Genomic DNA, 20,313 nt, shown 5'->3' with positions numbered 1-20,313 from the left:
GCCCGAACCACCTCAGCCGACTGATTTCGATGCGGAGAAGCAGCGGCTCTACTCCAAGCTCCCCCCGGAAATACGTGCTCAATTTGCCCAACCACCCTCAAAATGATACGGTTCACATATAACGTATCCTTGATGGGTTTCCATGGTTGGGTTTCCATGGTGAGCTTTGTTTTGTTTTGTTGTCAAGAAGCATCAGAATGATTCAAAAGATGCTTTCCTACATTCCACACATACAAACACACACACACACACACACACACACACACACACACACACACACACACACACACACGCTCTCAAGTTGTCTGTGTTGTCAGAAAAAACAGCTTTAACATCCTTTGAAAGAAGATTTTCCTTCACTTAAACTGTTGGAACCATATCTTTATATCAGGTATGTAAAGTATTTATCTTCACTGTCTATTCAACTTCTTCCCAATTAGAGAAGATAACTTGGGTTTACTTAGATAATTTAGTAGCCTATTATGCAACAATGAGATATTTTTTTTAAATAAATGTAAAATACCAGTCCTCTGTAGCCAGATCTAATATAGCAGGATGCTTTTTTTAAATAGTACTTCTGCTGTGTCCCTCCTTAAAGGTCATTAAAATCCAGAGTGGTTTGCTCAGATGTTGCATTTTCATCACAACCTCTAAACCACACGTTTCCACAAAGATGCACAAAATAACGGGAACTAGTCAAAAACAACCTAAATGACAAAAAAAGAAGCATCACAAGACTAAACAGCTACAAAAACAGGCAAAGTTACCAAAAATAAACACAAAATGACAACCACAGAAAAACTATAAAGATAAATGAGACCATTACAAAGAGGCATAAAACAACCAAAAAGTAAGCTCTGGGGGGGGGGGGTGTCCCTTGTTCGTAGTTTTGTTTGAGGAAGGAAAGGCCCACAGTCTCTGACTTACAGAACCCTTGCTCCATATAACCAACACTGTGTATCGATCCTCTATCCTTGCTCTTCTAATTGAAAGCCTTGCTGTTTTTCTCTGTTGTAAGGAGTTTGACTTCTGTTCAACATGAACACCGACTTCATTTTTGGGAAAGTTCTGCACATGACGCCTGCCTCTTTCTCAGTGCTGGAGCAGCAGCGCTACAGAGCCGAGGTCAGTCCCCTCACTGCTAACGTGCAGCTGAGCTGCTGAATGCCGTGTGTGTCAGCTGGTCCCGTCTGTCTTTCAGAAGATGCTCATGAGGCAGTTTATTCTCAGGAAGCAGCGCTCTCAGGTTCCAGTCTTCTTATCTGTTAAAGATATGAAGTCTTGGCTGTTGGCTGGAAGAAGTTTCCTGGAAGAGTGAGTCAACGATGACAGTAACATGCAAATCCAGAAAGGTTAGACAACATGGACCACAAAATGTCTCTGTCTCGTTAAAGGTTCCAAGAAATAGCAGCACATACTCCCCCAAGAAAACTCCTCTTGGCTGAGCTGGTATGTGGATATTATTTCCATTGCTTACACTGTAGATACTACTTGAAAGAAGCCAGTTGTAATGGATGATATCATCTTTCCTCAGCTTATTTAGTTCTTTAAAGATACAATTTTGAATACGTCAGACCTGTAAAGTATTTCTTGCTGAAACTGAGTAGTGATTGGTGTGCAGGCCTGGACGTCTGCAAGGCAACGCTGTTTGACTCAGATGGAGCAGGAGGTCTGGAAGGAGCTTAAAAAAGAGAGTCGCCTCTCATGGCTGCTCACAGCGCCGGCGCCACGGGGGGGCACTCGCGGGCATTGGCCCCCCATCCACGCCGGTGTGCCCCCCCTGGGTTCACTTTGACGTTTGACCGGAGATTGCCTCAAACACTGCAGTGCATGAGGGGACACGATCTAAAAGTCTTAAATAAAAAATACTTTTTTTAAGGTCTTAAAATGTCTTAAATTTCTCTGATTTTCAAAGAGTGGCATTAAATTTCATCTGGGCGGAATGAAAGAAAGATATGTCTGGAGAGAGCTTTTGTGTGTGCGCCAGTACTTCCGGTGAAAACTTCCGGTGATTTGACAGCTAAGCTAACGCGTCAGGTTAGGGCCAGTGGCCGTAAACAAAGGTTAACTTATAGCCGAGAAGAAAGATGATAATATAATGTAACTAAAAAGACTAGCTTTCTTCAGTAGCCTAATGCTTACCGATTTAGCATGCCTAGCAGCCTAGTTGCTAATGCTAGCCGCCGTAACGTTACCAACCATACCCGACGTCAAGGAGTTGGCTGAGCAGGGGCAAGATTATGGGGCTGGCAGAGTTAACTTCATAATGGGTGAGTGCAGGTTTCATTCACTTGTTTTCATTCTTTCACAGGATTGATTCACTTCATTGGTTTATCCGATTGCTGGCCGCCGAGCCATTATGTGTCTGGGTTTGTGTGGGTTACTGATCATGGTTGTTAGCCGATAGTCAGGTTGTGTGTTGGGTGTGTATTTTTTCTATGGGTACATGCCATTGACTGAGCGGTCTGTGCTCGTTTTTTATTTTTATTTAATTAGATTGGAGATACTAATTAATACTGAGGGGGGGCTGGTCCCGGGGAAAATTGCCAGGGCCGATTTTTTTCCCCAGTCCGACCCTGAACTACATGCGTTCTGATGTCGGCTCAGCGCCAGTCTGAATTCACTGTGGCCGTGCGTGGGCGTTGCTGTTGTTGTTGCGCTCCTGTTTGCTCGTTGTGTGTATAGTATTAATGGCGACTAGAAAGGGGCAAACGTGATCTGGGCTTTGCGGTCAATTTATGCACCGATGATTATACAGAGTGGATTAAACTGTGCAGGCTATTCGAGATGTCTCCGAATGCCTACTTTAAAGGAAGCGTGATGTGTCTGCCAGGGCTGCCTAAACGAGTTGCCAACTGTCCCTTGAAATAATGGAATCATCACGTATTTAGTAACAAAAGGACAGTTCCTTATTGGGCTGAAACGGGGCCCACAATTCGGTTAAAATGCAGAAAATTGCATCTAAGAAATACCAAATTTTCTGGGGGAGGACCCCCAGACCCCCCGGTAGGGGGCCCCCCCTACTCATTTAAATGCCCGTCCAATAGCTTGTCTCTGCCGCGGGGTCTGGCTGCTCAGAAGAAAGGTAGAGTTCTGTCCAAGTATTTTCTGGGTGACACCGTAAAGAACATTCCATTGTGTTTCCAAATAAAGTGGCTACTCTATGGAAGGTGAAAAAGAAAGCACACCCCTCTTTAATTCTAAGATCTCACTGATCAGGACACACACACAAAAAAGGTCAGCTTGTCATTACCAGGTTTTGGGAATAAAGTAAATACGATCTCAGATTAATAAATCACGACATATTACACAGGATCATTATTTATTAACAAAAACTAACACAAAATGCAAAAGCTGGGGGGAGAATAAAGTCCAGCCCATGTTTCAATTGTAGAACCACTTTAGCGGCAATAACTAACTGGGATCATTGTCCTGTTGATGAGCCAGTTTCAGCCAAGCTTTAGTTTGATGGTGGACTCAATGACTGCAAGGTGCCCAGGTCCTGTGGCTGCAGAACAAGCCCAGATCATTTTACACTGAACATGCTAACTGAGGCCTGTAGAGTCTTTCACAGTTTCTCTGAGCATTGCACTGTGAGACGTTGCTTGGAAGATTGGCAACTGTCTTGAATGTTTTGCTACCCTTTTGAATAACCTTCTCACTGTAGAATGATGGACTCCAAATAGTTTGGAAAGGACCAAGATCAATGGGCAGCAACATTTGGTTCTCTAAGATCATTGCTGATGTCTTTCCTCCTTGGTATTGTGCTAATGCACGCCTTGAATGCTCCAGACGAGCAAAGTGACAAAACTTCTGCTTTTAGAAAATGACTGATTGATTAATCAAGCATATTCTATGAGCGGCACCTGGTTGCTACAGTATTTCCTCTGAAGGGGCATGCATTGCATTAAAAACTGACATCAAAGTCTCTTGGCCAGGCATCAGTGTGTGATGAGTTGGAGCTACATTAATGGGAGAAATGTCAGGCTGAAATACAGTGAAAGGATCCTTTAATTTTGCACTCTTACTTTTCTCTTTATCTTCCTTCCAAATGAAGGTCACACTTGAGGGCCTTGAGCTGTTTCTCTCAGTCTTCCAGCCTCAAGCAGAACGGCGTGTAAAAACCTCCATCAGCCAGCTGTGCAACAGGCTGCTCAGCGCTTTCATTGGATCTCACACAACCAGGCGAGCCAAACGAACGCTGCTCACCAATCTTCAGCAGACCATCGAACCTTTAGTACCAAAAGTGACGGAGGCAGCCATGAAGTTCCTCCTAGATGAAGCACCTGACAAGGTCAAGCCTCGCCGTTTGGCATCTGCTCTGAGAAAGTGAGCAGCTGCCGCTGGTGCTCGTGTCGGTAAACTGCTGGCGGATGCAGCAGCCACGTGCTTCTGTCAGGCTACATCTGCAAAAAGAGCTTGTCTCCTGCATGTCTGCACATCGGTGGCCCGGAACATGGTCAAAGCCATCTACAAAAGATTTGTTCATCGATCAAAGTCCTTCCACCTCATGGACTTTGATGAAAGCTCAATCATTGCTAGGAAAGCAACCGTCTTTGCAATCCATGACATGGACGAGAGAGCACGGAGTGCTGCTTCCAGCTTGGCCCTCGATCAGCTTTTTACTGAGGAGGAACCCATGGTAAATGAAGCTGTTTGAATAGTGCAACATCAACCACAGCCCAGAGGTGTGCTGTGTGGTGAATGCAGAGCCCATAGGTAAGGTTCGTTGTTCATTGTTTACCTCTGAACGTTTCATTTCAGACATTTATGCTGTAATCCGACTTCTAATCCTTGTTTGTGTTTCATCTATAGACCAAAAGAACAACAAGGAAGAGAGGCAAGGGGTGAAGGCCTTCTTCAGTGTTCTGTGGAAAAATATAAAGCGGAACTTCTGAAGAGTGGATCAAATTAAATCAAATATTTAATCAAACATCCTCTTTGGTATTGTCATTGGATTCGATAGATAGATAGATAGATAGATAGATAGATAGATAGATAGATATTGATATTATTACACATTTGTTAGACTGGCTGACTGCCATCCGTCCTACAGTCCCTCTGTCCTTCTGTTATTTTAGAGGGTATACAGGTATGTGAGGAATTGAAAGAAAAGCCTGACCGCCTGACCCATACGGTAAGGAGATTTGGTTGCTCTCACAAGGAGTTCCAGGACAAATGTAACTCCTACAGTGCTAATGAAAATCTAATCTGGATCTAACAAAAGTCTTTTGAGAAGTATTACATCTCTAAGCGAGATGTACCTATCATAATAACTCTTAATCAGAGAAACTCTTCCACTGAGGTTTTTGAGGCACTGAGAGAGAAACAAAACAGACTCCTGTTCTTTGTCTGGTGTTTAAACAAACAACTCATAGGATGGAGAGATGCTCCATCTTTAATGAATCCTTTGAAGTCCCTCAGATTGGTCTCCATGCTCCATTTACAACTCCAGCCAGTCATAGTTAAACCGCTGCTCTCTTGCTTGGATTAGGTATTGTATTTAGACGAGTGGCTATTTTAGCACAGAATGTAAATGTCAGCCGTTCCGTTCGTCCTGATCTCTGCAAACAATTGCTCTAATGATATCATGTTTTATGTTTCTATCATGTCTGTTTGTTTTGATCATGTTCTAGGTTCCTATCCACTCTTCAGTTTTTGCCATGATTTGCTCAGTCTTGTCCTGCCATCAGCTGTGCTTTCCCCCTCAGCTGCCTTCACTCATTAATCACCCTCCTCAGTATTTAGTCTTCAGGTTTTTTTCATGCCCGTTGCCAGATCCTCACGTCATCCATGCTAACGTTACTCATTCATGCTGTTTTGCAGGTTTGTCCAAGTCAGGTTTTTGTTTTGTCAATTTGTCATAGTTTAGTTTTTTTTTTTGTATTCCTGCCCAGCCGCGCTTTTTGTTGGATTATTTAAATAAATCAAGTGTTTTCTTTGGATATTTGCATCCGGGTCCTTCCTTCACACCACGCCACACACCCATCATTATGACAAAAGCCTCGTTTCCACTATGCAGTCCGGTACGGGTCGGTTCAGAACGTTTCGATTATTTCAGTGTTTCCATTGCCACGAAAGCGTACCGGTCCCATGGTACCCGTTACCATTTTTGTAACCCTTCTGCTTGGGGTACCTAGCCCACAGGACCGGTTCCAGGCTCTGCTCTCCATTGTTGGTGAGGAGGCTGTGCAGCGGGAGCTCAATGGCGCTGTGCCAGACCAAAAAGTTTTCCAGCCGAGTGCCGCAAAAAATGGCAGAGAGTGGTTTCTACTAGACCGCAAGCCGGTGTCGCACCAAGCTGAAGAAGCTTGGAGGTGGTTCCAAATTATGGATGTTATTTGCTGTTATTTGCTATTTACGCTATGGCACGCACTCCGCCCACCCCTGAGGGTCCCCTTTGTACAGTGGGAACGCAAGCTGACCCCAAAGCGACCCGACCCGTACCGGACTGCATAGTGGAAACGAGGATAAATTATAGACACGAACCACACATTGAAAAGGCTTTTTTGCTCAACTGCGCTCTATTTTTGTCAGATGTCATTCTCTGTAGGGGTGCCTCTTCTGGCTTCCTAATTAGCATTGCTAAGCTAACGCTCCTCCCATACCGCATCAAGAAAAAGTCTCATTTTGTTTTTGCTGACATTCAACTAATATGGCTATTAAAAATGTCAAGTGTGGGCGGCTGGAATAATCCACCCAGACATAAACATTGTTACTACTAAGAACTGGTTTAATAGACGTATCATCGCTGCAAGGTTTACTTTGATTCAGGTTCAGGTTATATAAGGGAAGAAAAAGGAGTGAAGGTGGGAAGGAACTAAAACAATATATAGCCCCTTTCACACTGAGGAAGAACCCGCGTTTAATTCGCGAATTTAGTGTGTCCGCTGTTCCTTTCACACTGACAATTCGGGCTGGGGTGTCAACTCGATTCGCCATTTGACCCGCATCGGATCCTAGTCTTTTTGCCGAGCCGAATTTGATGTGAAAGCAATAGACGCGGGATGGACGTGGAGGCCTACCTCCGACGCATGGGTTGTGCCTACGTCATTGTACGCGGCCAGCATTTTATGTGTTTCGTGTGACGCTCTGCCACTAGGCAACGCCCCCTGAACATATCAATGATTCCACCTGTTTTTATGCTGGGATAAAATTTGGTCTCTTCCTCAAAAATTCTTTGTGCTTAATAAGGTTAAAGAAGTGTCATTCAAAAGTATTCATAGATGTTACCCGGTTAAATCATTCTTTATCAAATTCAATTTTGTTGATCTTGATCTGAAGTGTGCCTTTTGTGACACTCATACTGAGACCATTATTCATCTGTTTTGGAAATGTGAATATACCCGTAAGCTGTGGCAAGATATTTGTAGATTTATTTTAGATAATATATGCTGTGATTTTGAGCTCCTTCTGCAAAATGTCATTTTTGGTTTTATAAAGAGTGATGCTCCCACTGAAAGAGAATATTTTTTAATTAATCTCATTTTAATTCTTGCTAAGTATTACCTCCACAAATGTAAATTTGGCAAAGTGAAACCCAGTTTTTGTGCTTTCATGATAGAACTCCAGATGTATTTCAAGTCAATTTCCTCCTCTAATAACAAGAAAGCTATCAAAACTAAGCTTAAGCTTATTTGTTCTTCATTTATTATTCATGATACTTGTCATGTTTTTGCACTGTTTTTGTATCTTGTAAAGCAAAATAAAATTAAAAAAAAAAAAGATTCCACCTGTTCCCTATTATCCCTGTGTGCATAAGAGTCTGCGTCTCCCCCTGTCTTGTGCCAGTGTGTTGTATCTGCCCGACTGATGTGCATCACTCTCGCCTTTGTTCCAAGCCTGACCTTTGCAACGTTTTCAAGTTTTGCCGTTTGGTATTTATCCTCGTCAAGAGAGTTTTTTGTTTTCTGATAAAGTTTTATTATTAAGTCCTGTGTAACAGTGAAAGTTTACTTTTATAGCATTCTTGTATTTCCTCCTAGTTGGAGTAATTTTTGTTTGGTAAGTTTTTCATAGTGTAGTTCCTCCGTTTTTTAAGGAGAGGTGATTTGTTTTTTTCCTCCGTAGCAGGAGTGACTTTTAGTCAAAGATAAAGTTTAATAGATCCTTTTGTTTATTCCTCCTTATAGTGGAGTGATTTGGATTTCTTGATAATTTTCATAGATATACTTCTCCATTTTGGAGAAGTGTATAATAGTATATATAATTCCATAGCCTGATTTGTTTCTCTCTCTGGAGGAACTTGTTAACATCTGCCCTCACAAATAAAAGCTTTGGATATTACATCTCCTGCTCCTGCGTCCTCCATTCCCTCGGCGTGACAATATACAATTAAATAAAGAAACTTGGTGTCGTAAATCCTGCCAAATATTCATGAAAATAAACATTAAGCCAGCTAAAAAGGTCCTAAAAAGCGGGAATGATGGTTCCACGCTTACTCGTTCTTGGTCACGTGTGACAGGCGGTTGCCAAGACAACCATCAACTAAGCAACTGCTCCTTCGCTGAGTTTAACACCTTTTCAGAGTTAAACGCTCCGCCTCGAACACAAACTAAAGCCAACTTTGAGCCATGTCTTATGTAGGATCGGATGAGTTTGATGATGAACACAGTAAACTCGGGGTGAGAGGATGTAATTAGCTTGTTTGTTCGACTTGTCGATAACAGGATGAAGCTAACGTCGGGATCAGCTGTGATAGATAGCGTTGTGTTAGTAGGCTGGCTAGCGGCTGGGGCTTAAATTTTCTTCATTTTTGAAAACTGTCGTTTGTCTGACCGGAGCAGGAGTATGAAGGCGGCAGAAACGATGCAGGAGAGAGACACGGAGCCGGGAAAGCTGTTCTGCCCAACGGAGACATTTACCAGGGACAGTATGAGAACGGAAAAAGACACGGGCAGGTGGGAAGTTCACTCATCACCGAGACCAACGCAAACCCAGGGCCAGATTAACACTTCGCTGTACCCTGGGCAACAATAGTCGGGCCCCATGATCACGACCCCAGGAACACCACAATCTGGCAAAATACAGAATAAATTACAGTAAAATACAGTAAATATACTCAGTACTTCAATAACTAACTGTCATCAAGTGCATTTTGATGTACAGATGTGCAAATGCTCATTGAACTACAAATGCCATGTCAAGGCCACCCACTCACATGTGATGTTATGAAAACAAAACACATCAGCATCAGTATAATCTGGCAAAATTGACCCACTACACAGAGAGGGAAGGAAGTGTCCTCCATTTTCACAAAAAAAGGAATAAGCAACTACTTTCAAAGCATCTGATATTTATTTAAAATACCTATTCCCAACACAAATGTATTGAACTGATAGAGACATCACAGAGGAAGTCCACAGACAAGACAAAGACAATCAAGTTATAGTGAAGAAATTACCTATTTTCGGTATTGAGAATGAGGAGTTGTCGTCATAGTACAGAGCCCCGCCCCTATCTGCCATGTTGGCAGAATGCTAGCGAGAAAACGCCGTTCTCTCCGTTCGTTTACATTGTACGCGTGTGTTTTTAAATCAGTAAGTTTAAACAGTGCTGAATTGCAAGAACATGCCTGGAAATCACTGCTGTGTGAAGAACTGTTCCAGTACCTCACATAATACGTTTGGGAAACATAGGAACAACGAAATACATTTTTTTTTCGGTTTCCTAAATGGATGCAGCATCAGGGAGAGCAGGCGTCTGACCTGACGAGGAGAAGCCGGGTTGCCTGGCTGGCAATTCTTTCATTCCATTTTCTGTGTTTCTGATGTCCTTCTCCTTTTATTATTTCCATTTTGCGCTCCCACTTAGCTTCTCCATGTTTGCATTTTTTTAATTGTGTACAGACGCTTGACATCATGCAACACGTTGATTGGCGTCACCTTTGACCCGCCTCATACGGCTGAGCAATGGAAGAGGGTCACAGGAAGCCAGGGGCAGAGATTCTGTTTAACATATATGCGAGAGATAATCAGATATTTTGCTTGTGCCCTCACTGCCTTGGGCCCCTTAGAGGTCGAGGGCCCCTGGACAATTGCCCAATTGCCCATATGGTTAATCCGGCCTTGCGCAAACCTCTAACAGTGGTGGTATTATTGCTCATCACACGCATATAGGCTTGTGCACCAACAATGTCACGTGTAAATGGTATTTCTGAATGTTCACACCCTCATTTGATATTTGATTTCCTTCTAGAGAAAAAAGCTCAATGTATTTGACAGGGAGATATTTCTGTCTCTGCTGTGTGGTTGATATTTAAGCTGCTCAGAGAAGGACTGATGTGTGTATGTTTTATCCAACAGGGGACATATCGCTTCAAGAATGGTGCAAGATATGTGGGAGACTATTTCCAGAACGTGAAACACGGGCAGGGCACCTTTTACTATCCAGATGGATCCAGATATGAAGGTAAAACCAGTCTTTATCCAAGACACAATGTTACAGATAGTGTTCCTTTTTTCAACCTGAGAAGAAAACAAAGGCAAAAACAGAACTTGCATAAGACTGAATAAGTCATCAAGTCGTGAAAATTGGATTGTAGACAATGAATTCATCCGTCTTTCAGTCTGAGAGAAGATGCTCGGAGCAGACACCCCTCTATCAGTAGCTTTGTGTACTGACAAATATTTCTTCAATCTAATCAGATCTCCAAATCCGAATGGCTTCAGTCATTAGAGATTCAAATGGAAGTGTTTAAATGAAAGAGTTACGATAAGTTGCAACCTTCATATGCTGCAAAACGTTTAATCAGAATGAAACTCTTAACATGTGGAAACCGACAGGAAAAATAACAGAAGAAGAGGAAAAAGCTTTTGTTTTTCAAAATGAGTTGAGAAAAATCTGAAAGTTAGGGCAATGGAGACGTATTGTGCACTAAGATTTTTGCACCCCTGCAGCTCCCGATGAAGCAGCTAAATCTACGGCACAAACAATTCCATTTTCCTGTCATCAGAAGGTTCTACACCTCATTAAAAATGTGCTCCGCTTTTACCGGATCGGATCGGTTGGTTCTGACTGAGGTGTGTAATAGAAAAAGTGATGTCGCGTTATGTTACTTTTTTTTTTCAAACTTTGATACTTTAGTGTGACATCCAAACCATTGAAAAAAAGACACTTCTTATTCTTACTGTTGCCCCAAGAAAATGAAATTAAAAAGAAAAAAAAGCAAAAAAAACATTTCTTTCTTTGCCTTTCTTTTGTTCACTACAATCCAGATGTGGGACTACCATGGCAGGGTGTCCTAAAAACGACTCACCTGCCCCTCTGCTCCTTTTTTTTCTTTTCTTTTTTTTAAATATTGAAAAGCAGGAGCAAGACGCTTGATATGAAGTCTCATTGTTTCTTTCCTTTCTTGTTGATGAAGTGTCATCTTCCAGCCTTTGCTCATTAAAATGCATTTCTACATAAGCCAAACAGTGATGGTCTGTATTTGGCTCTCAGGGTCATGGGTGGAGGACCTGAGACAAGGCCACGGTGTCTACACCTACCCCAACAGAGATCTGTATGATGGAGAATGGCTGCGCAACGTCAGGTGCATCTATATCTTCACAGTGTCAAGTGCAAGATGTCAGTTTTGATTCCCGAAAGCTCAATTTCCTCTGCTGGGTTGGAACCAAATCTTTCTGGATTTGTGACTCAACAGATGTTTTTGGATGCCAAAAAAAAAAACGACGTTTGTTGTAATATCATGTAATCACTTTTCCGTTTTATTTAACCAAGTTTACACTCAGGTCAGTGAAACCACACATTACTATGTGAGTTTGAACGAAGCACAGGAAAGCTGAAAAGCTCTGAAAGCGTTGGTGCTGTGTGATCGGCAGGCATGGCCATGGTGTGTACTGCCACCACGAAACTGGCTCAAAGTACAGGGGCGCATGGGTGAACGGCAGCATGGAGTCAGCTGGGGAGTACGTCCACACGAGCCACAGATACCAGGGCAACTTTGTCAACAACAATGTAAGTATTGTGTAAATGTAAATGTAAATGTACTTTATTTAGCCCTTTACAGACAATCCTTACGGTGTACCAAAGTGCTTTACAGCAGGTAATAAATAAAAAGAAAAAGAAGTAAAAACAAATAAAAACAATAAAAGAACAGTGAAAGCAATAAAATACAACAAAATCGAATAAGATAAAAGACTTAACATGAGATGTCTTCGGGTTGTACCATCTGCAGTGATATTAAAAAATCAAAGAAAATGCAGGAATTGTCGAAGTTTTTATTTTTCCATTTGCATTTCCCGTCCTGTAATCGAGGCGTCGTTCTTCCACTGTGTCTTGAATCTGTTTTTGCAGCCTCTGGGGCCAGGGAAGTACGTGTTTGACAACGGCTGTGAGCAACATGGAGAATACCACCAAGCAGAGCAGGTAATTCCACATAATGGACTCATTTCACCCAGTTTTACTGCACACAGCATTTACAACATCCCATTACCGACATGGTCACATAAAGAAAATTGAAATGAATTTGCTCATATTCTTCTTTTTCATTTAATTAATACCCATTTCTTCTTTAAATAGCTAGCATTTCCCGATAAAAGAAAAAGTCCTCCATATTTCTATCTGTAGATAAAGAGACAGTGATGATTCACTTTTGTTTCATCAGCAGCAGGTAAAGTGAAACCGGACGTCTTGTCAGGACACAGTGAAAGCGTTTTAAATGGCCACACTGCACAGAGACACACCCTAACTGTGACACCTCTAAACCTCCAGCTGGTGGATGCTGAGCAGAACAGCGACAATAGAAAAAAGTCGGGCTCCAGGCAGGGTTATCTCGCATTAGGGGCCTCGGGAGCCACGGAGGAGGTGCCGCTGCTGCGTCCTTACACGACTGCTGATGCTGTGCCTTTCACCAGTAGCAGTAGCATAGCTCAGCCACGTCCATGTGCTGCATGTTTGGAGCTTGTTTTGAACTGTTATTCTCAAACAGGAGAATACTGAGAATATCTTTTACTGTATTAGAATTTTTCCTTTTTTTGTATCAATGCCTGTTCTTGCATGTTTGCTTCATCAGGGTTTCTGCTTATCCTTCAAAAGTTTTAAAGTCTTAAATGTTTTTTTCCCCCCTCTTTTTAATTTTTTTTTAGAATGAACAGAGCAACAACACTCCTGTTTCTGGGGGGGGGGGGGGTTCATTGCAGCCCATCCATGAAACCATTTCTGTTGCTGGTTACGGTTTAATCAAGCGTAGCTAATTAGTCACAAAGAAGTGTAACATTTATTTGCAAATGGCTGGAAAACCCCAAATTTGAGTTCCTCAAACTGCTATATTTTAAATAATTTTTCTTATTTCGCATCTTTGTTTCAACTTTTGCACAAAAATGTCCTTAAATCAGACAAACTGGCATGCTTTTGTTTTGGCAATTAGTGTTACTGTGAAGTTGGTCTGAAAAGGACACGAGTGGCATTAAAAAAGACCTAAAGTGCCTTAAAACTCACCCGCCTTTACCTGCAGAAACCCTGTTTATGTGCATGATGTGATTGGCCATCTTGAATGGCTGTCAGCCTGTTTCAGCCATTCTAAGTAGTTGCACCTAAACTGAAAGCCTGACATATATATATATATACATATATGTATGTATGGCATATGACTTGTTTAGCCAAAATGCGCTGCAGTCATATCTTTGGGAGTGTTTTCCTATTTTTCAGCCTCCCTCCCTCCATTCTCTGCAGGACCATGCTGAGGGTGAGTGGGGCAACTTGGCCTCCACTGCCGTCCTCAAGTGGATTCCCAAGTATATTACCGGCCTGACAACATGGACTTCTGCAAAAGAGGCTTCAGGTGAACTCCAGTCAGATTTGAGATGATACTGTTCCACCAACAGAACCACCTTAGAAAACCAAATTCCGTCTTCTGCGCACTCTGCCGCAGGAGTTGCCAGATCTTGACGGGAACAAGCAACACGATAGAAACGAGTCCAAAACAAGCGAGAGCGGTCTTACAAAACAGGCCCCAGGTTGCTTGTTCTAACTGAATATTGGCGCTTCTGGAGCCTAGAACATGGGTTGTAATGAAACAGTGTGAGCTGAAGGAAAACTCTCGTAACATTGTGAATAAAGAGTGCACTTGTTTCCATTATACTGCCAAGATCAGTATCCCCCCATGGCTTAATTTGTTTATTCTTTGCTCTGAATAGGACTTCATTGAGATTCAGGTAATCAGAAAATATTGTGTACATGTCTTTTTCAGGGTGGGGTCTCATTTAGGTTAATATCAGAAAGCTGCTGTCCATGCTGTCCACTGTTACAATTGTTTTTTCACGTATTGTGCTTCTAAATGACATTTTAGACTAAAAACTATACACATTGTAGAAAGTAATTACAAATTCATTCTAATTTTATTCTAAAAGCCTTTTTTAAAGGAAGGGAAATAGTTCTGTATCATACTGACATCGGCTTAAATCAGTTTGGGATTCATACTTTTTGTGACTGCAGTTTACAGTGTTGTTGTCCAAATGTCACGCCTTCGATAAGTCACGAAGGTGAGAGGAGGAGGAAGACGAGGAATCCAAATCTGCACTCAATTCGGCTTTTCTGTTTGTGTGTTTTTTGTTTCTTAGCAGGGGAAAAGGAGACAGCTTCAGCAGATTATGAGGCAGGAAACTAAACGAAGCGATGCACCCACAAGTCTGCATCTCTCATCTTTTGTGTGAAAGCCTTAAAAACAATTAATTTGACAATAAATGTGTTAAAACAATCCATGAGTTTCCACAAGTGGTGCTCTCGGGGGAGATGTACAGTACGTCTCTTGTGACTGGAAAGAACTTACTGTCTGGTAACGACCATAAACCAAATACTTCCCCCTGTGGCCATGTGTAAAACAACAGTGAATGACGAGGGAGACTGCCCTCCAGCTATACAAAAACACAGAAAAATGTAGCTTTAAGTGAAATAATTACTGATAAAGCAAGACAGTGTTTTCTTTGTTAGTTTGTTTTCTTTTCAACAAAACTCTTAGGGGCTATTAGGAAGCAATGATTAAGTTATGGGCAAGGAAATTTAGTCCAGGAAAAATAATCTGAATGGGCTGCTGTGATATTTGTGACCACAGATTATATAAAGCTACAGAGTTTACATTCAAAAACTGCATCAATTCTCATTGTATAGATGAGGGGGAAAAAAGGGTAAATTTGCATGGATAAGATACAAAAAGAAGAAACACTATGTATAGTTACCACATGGGGACAAAAATGAAATTCAACAAATGAACAAATATATCAATAAATGTTGAAACTGTTATACGGTAAATTATAACCGCCACAATTATTTTGAAGGATGCGGCAGCCGGAAGTCATTTTCTTCTGCCGCACTGTAGCTACTGTAGTACCGGTAACATTGGCATGCTTTCATAATGACAGACGAAAGAGGAAAGTGAACAACATTGGCAGGACGGAGAGGACAACGATATTTAGGTCTGTGTTTCAGCTCTTTGAGCAGATATCAGAGATATCGTAGAATGGACCACTGTCCTCAGCAAACGCCGCTGTTTACGTTCGGTGTCATATCTGACATTCAATACGCGGATATCGACGATGGATACAATTACACCCGGACGAAGAAACGTTACTACCGGAGCAGCCTCCAGCTGCTGAAAAATGCCCAGAAAACTTGGTCGCAGTCAGCTGTCAAGCCGGACTTCATTCTTCAGCTGGGGGACATTATCGACGGCTTTAACAAGAGCCACGACGCCTCCGAGCGAGCCCTGGACACGGTGATGAGGGAGTTCAGCTCCAGCCCCGTGAAGGTGCACCATGTGTGGGGTAACCACGAGTTTTATAACTTCAGCAGGAGCGCGCTGCTGCGCTCAGGGCTCAACAGCAGCGGAGCCCCGGCGTGTTCCGACGTGTACGCCTACCAGTTCAGCCCGTTTCCTGGTTTTACCTTCGTCGTATTGGACGCCTATGACGTAAGCCTGCTGGGCAGGGAGGAGTCCAGTGAGCAATATAAGGATGCCATGAATATGATTAAGCTGCACAACAAGAACGACGACCTTAATTGTCCACCTGGTATGCTGAACTGACATATTGTACACTTACAATTGAATTTCTATATGTATATAATATCTTTATATATTAGAGCTGGGCAACGATTAAAATTTTTAATCTAATTAATCACATGATTTCCCCGATTAATCGCATTTGTACGCAAAATCCATTCAAATTTATTCAAAAGTAGTGTATAGCTTTTAGCATTTGGTTTTATTTTAAATGTACTACCATATAAATGAAAGTGCCATAACATTTGTTGCGCAAACACACTTTTAACATCAGCATCTTTCTGTAGTTTTTATGTAGAAGCCTCGCTCCACTGTCTGTTTCCTTGAATGACTTGCTGCTATCAGTTGTGTGTTTTGCCTTTAAGTGATATTTTAGACTGGAACTACTATGGTGATAAGACAATTCAACTTGGCAGTGTTTACAGATGACTTTGGTTCTGTCGACTCCGCCGTCTGGAAGAACTTTAAAATGAAAATGGCCGAGTAAAAGTTCCTACCCTTCTCCATGTTTGGTGGATCCGCCAATTACTTTCTTTTTTCCGGTTCCACAGCAGACAGCAGCAGACTTTTACAAAATAAAAGCCTGTGAGCAACACACTTTTACAATAATAAAATAAATTTAAAAAATTTAAAAAAAAAAATAAAATAAAAAACTGTGTTTATGCGTGATCAAATATTTTTCGGCATTAAATAATTAACGAGTTAACGCAATAATAACGAGTCAACTCGCCCAGCCCTAATATATATGTATATATGTATATATATATATATATATATATATATATATATAGATAGATATTATGGGTTTGTACTGTTAACATTGACATTTAACATTTAAGCAATTTATCAAATCAGACTATGGGCTATGTTATCTAAATCAGACTGTTGTGTTTTGTGTTCTTCTTTCAGCGTCTGAGGACCTCGGGCGGTTTGCAATGTTCAACGGAGGGTTCAGTAAGAACCAGTTGGACTGGCTGGACTCTGTGCTGTCTGCAGCGGATGAGAAACATGACAGAGTCACTATTGTCAGTAAGTGAAACCTGTTACTGGACGTAGTAGGTTAATGTACATTTTGTGTCTTGCTCTTTCAGGCATTTGACAGTCCTGCTAAGGTTGAGTCATTGGCAGAAACAAAAAGTCGGGAAAACTGTCAATTGGCCATATTGAAGACCAAAAAGGTAGACATTTTGGCACTGCAGATCTATCTCAGTGGCTGTATAATTCAGCTTTGTGAATCACAGCTTGGTCATCGGTGTGTGAAGGGTCTTTACATGTATGCACACAACCAACACAGAGCTTTTCCTTTTTCACGGGGCCTTAAAAGTTCTTTCAGTTTCATCGCAGGAGGCGACATTTATAGTTCCCCTTGTCTGCAGTGACCATCACACTTCAAGCTATATTCTACCAATGAGAACTGATACTGACGCATTCGTATTTCTAAACTATTCCATTTTAGTGGGCGGTGACCTGTACGTTTTTTTTTCACCACTGTATGTACCATGTATTCATTCATGTGAAAAAGAAAGAACAACCAAGGGAAGAAAAACAAATCTTTAAATGGAAAAACTCAGCCATACAGTATATTCAGCTGAACCTAGTACTGAGCAACTGAAGCAACCCCAGATCATAACGCTGTCCCTACAGGGTTATATGGTTGGCTTTTGGCACGACTGGACTCTGAGCTTCATTACCCAAGATTTTTTTCTTGAAACCCCATTTTTTCCTTGAATGTGATGGTTCGCTACTGCACTTACAGCTATTGATAGTGAAACCTGTGTGGCTTCTTTTGAGGGGTTACAGGAGAAAGCCTCTTCTCTCTAATGGGGCTTTCACTTAGGATCTGGTGTTGTCGCACTGTTGCACTCAGCTTCTGAACTCATTGATGTTTATGTGATGTGGGACCCAAGAACCGACCTGCAGTGCAGGGTCGGTCGTGCGGACCCTTCATGGAAACTTGACAAATTCAAAAACTGAAATCTGTCATTTCAAAAATGTACTTTAACAGAACACATATAATGCTCTATCCCAGCCCAGATACCATCGAGCCCATTCAAAGCTTGTGCAGCAGGTCCGGTCCTTTGCTGGGCCAGACACAATTTGCCACGACATCCCACTACTGTCCTGTAGGTTACCACCAACACTTGTTTATCATCACCTCGCCTGGCTTCTCAGTAGGGATGGGAATCGAAAACCGGTTCTTGTTGAGAACCGGTTCCCAGTGTTTCAATTCATTGGAATCGTTTAGCGATTTCGATTCCCTTATCGATTCCAGTGGGCGCGAATGACGTCACCACGCAACGTTGCGTGGCGAGTCCAGTGCAGCCAGCAGCCAACAGTAAACATGGCGCCCAAGCGGTACAAACGCTCGAAAGTTTGGTTACACATCCCTAAAATAGACGACAACAGGGCAACTTGCAAAGTGAATATTTCACCAAAGGGAGGAAATACTACCAACATGCAATAACTATGAATGAATGTCGCGTTTTCGATCTGCTCCGGACTAACGTTGGTGAATCTGAACCCAGCAACGTTAGCATGTCCTCGGCTAACACTGCAGGTAACTAACTAACAAACACTGCCTATCATGTTAGCGCCATTTGCCTCATTGTAAAACCTGCTGTTAGTAACGGTTAAGGTTAAATGAATGCCTTCTCAGGCATTACATTTAGATGAAATCATGAGAGACAGAGCCTGACTGGCTCAGAGCCAGAGGCTGGTGGTACTACCCCCAGTTCACCTCTACCTCCAGCTTCTCCTTTCACCAGAGCAGGGAAGCGTTAAATTACCCAGGCCATGATAGACCAATGTGGACCTCACCGTTGTTGGGTTTGTAAGGTCATGACTCGTGTTACTTCTAAACTAAACAAAGTTGATGCTTATTGACCGGTTTGTTGTCCTTTTTCTCCAAATGAGAATCGATAAGGGAACCGATAAAGAACCGAATCATTAAGCAGAATCGAAAATGAAATTGGAATCGTAAAAATCTTATCAATTCCCATCCCTACTTGTCAGTGTTCTTAATTTTTACTTTGTTTAAGGGGTTTTACTTCACATCTGGCCATCCTCCCTTCCTGCTTCATCATGAATAGGAAGGTGTGGGGTTGTAGCCTATACCAGCGGTCATGAGGTGAGAGGCAGGATAAACAACCAGTGCCAACAAAGAGACACGCTCACACCCACTCCTAAGGTCAATTTAGATTCACAGATCAAGCTAACATACAGGTATTTGGACTGTGCAAGGAATCCCATCCCTGCAGTGAGACATGGTGGTGGCAATATCATACTACGGGTAACCAACTCCACTGAGGTCCTTGAAAAAAAAAAGCCGATCCTGGGAGCAGAGACCAAAGACAGGACAGTGAGCATGACAGTGAACCAAAGCTTACTACTGCTGATAGCTTATTATTCATGCAGTCTCCAGGACTGAATGGAAAGCCACGTGATCATTAATAATTATAATATAAAGTGTGTATGTCCTTTCTCTTTGTCCAGGTCACCTTCCCATCCACCCCGACTCCACAGATTCCATTTGCCTGGCGTGGAACTTCAGTGAGCTCTTGGCCATCATAAGCTCCCACAGCAGCGTAGTGTGCTACATGGCTGGACACACTCACACTGGCGGCTACTGCCAGGACAAAGACACAGGAGTGCACCACCTGACGTTGGACGGAGTGATTGAAACTCCACCCGACAGCGACGCCTTCGGCACTGTCTCCGTCTACTCGGACAGGATGGTGCTGAAAGGGAACGGGAGGGTCGAGGATAGAGTGTTTCTGTTTTCACGATGTCAACAGGACGCTGCCCACAGGGCTATATGATACACCCTGAAATCTGAAAAGAAATAAAAAAATCAGTTTGCACTTTACATAGATTAAATAGAACTTGTTTTCTTTCCATAGTGAATGGTTGATTTCCAATGTGTTTCCAGTGTAAGTAAAGGAAAACAAAATAAGTAAAGGTCTTCCACAGCTTCTTTCAGTTGAGGTCGGGGCTCGGTGTCGTATCAAAATTGCTACAAAAAAAACGTCAAGTGAAGGAGCAAAATGAGATGCTCGGATTGATGCGTCGGCTTTTCCACCTCAGCCATGCATGACGCCTTTTTGGGAATATTTCAACAGGGTCGAAAATGCTCCTAAAAACAAGTGTTCGGTTTGATGCCAAAAACCTTAAAGGGATAGTTCGCCTCTTTTGACATTAAGCTGTATGACATCCCATATTAGCAATATCATTTATGAACATTGACTTACCCCCCCGTCCTGTGAGCCGAGTTCCAGCTGAGTTTTGGCGTTGACGTAAGTAGTTCGGCTAGTTGGCTG

At 42.3% G+C, this 20,313-nt stretch overlaps 2 protein-coding genes across 2 annotated transcripts; both read left to right on the top strand.

Moving 5' to 3' along the window:
* The first annotated feature begins 8,544 nt into the window (after positions 1-8,544).
* Positions 8,545-14,723, top strand: rsph1 (radial spoke head component 1). The gene is made up of 8 exons (XM_075457698.1): positions 8,545-8,624; positions 8,787-8,900; positions 10,305-10,410; positions 11,443-11,533; positions 11,823-11,958; positions 12,298-12,369; positions 13,675-13,783; positions 14,562-14,723. Exons 1-8 carry the CDS (start codon positions 8,574-8,576, stop codon positions 14,606-14,608), a joined length of 726 nt encoding a protein of 241 aa, XP_075313813.1. The 5' UTR covers positions 8,545-8,573; the 3' UTR covers positions 14,609-14,723.
* Positions 14,724-15,316: 593 nt separating this feature from the next.
* Positions 15,317-20,313, top strand: adprm (ADP-ribose/CDP-alcohol diphosphatase, manganese-dependent). The gene is made up of 3 exons (XM_075457262.1): positions 15,317-16,007; positions 16,907-17,026; positions 19,490-20,313. Exons 1-3 carry the CDS (start codon positions 15,458-15,460, stop codon positions 19,813-19,815), a joined length of 996 nt encoding a protein of 331 aa, XP_075313377.1. The 5' UTR covers positions 15,317-15,457; the 3' UTR covers positions 19,816-20,313.

This window comes from Odontesthes bonariensis, chromosome 23, assembly GCF_027942865.1.
Source record: "Odontesthes bonariensis isolate fOdoBon6 chromosome 23, fOdoBon6.hap1, whole genome shotgun sequence".
Lineage (NCBI taxonomy): Eukaryota > Metazoa > Chordata > Actinopteri > Atheriniformes > Atherinopsidae > Odontesthes > Odontesthes bonariensis.
The sequence above is the reverse complement of the archived record's forward strand: the minus strand, read 5'-3'. Positions and strand labels throughout refer to the sequence as shown.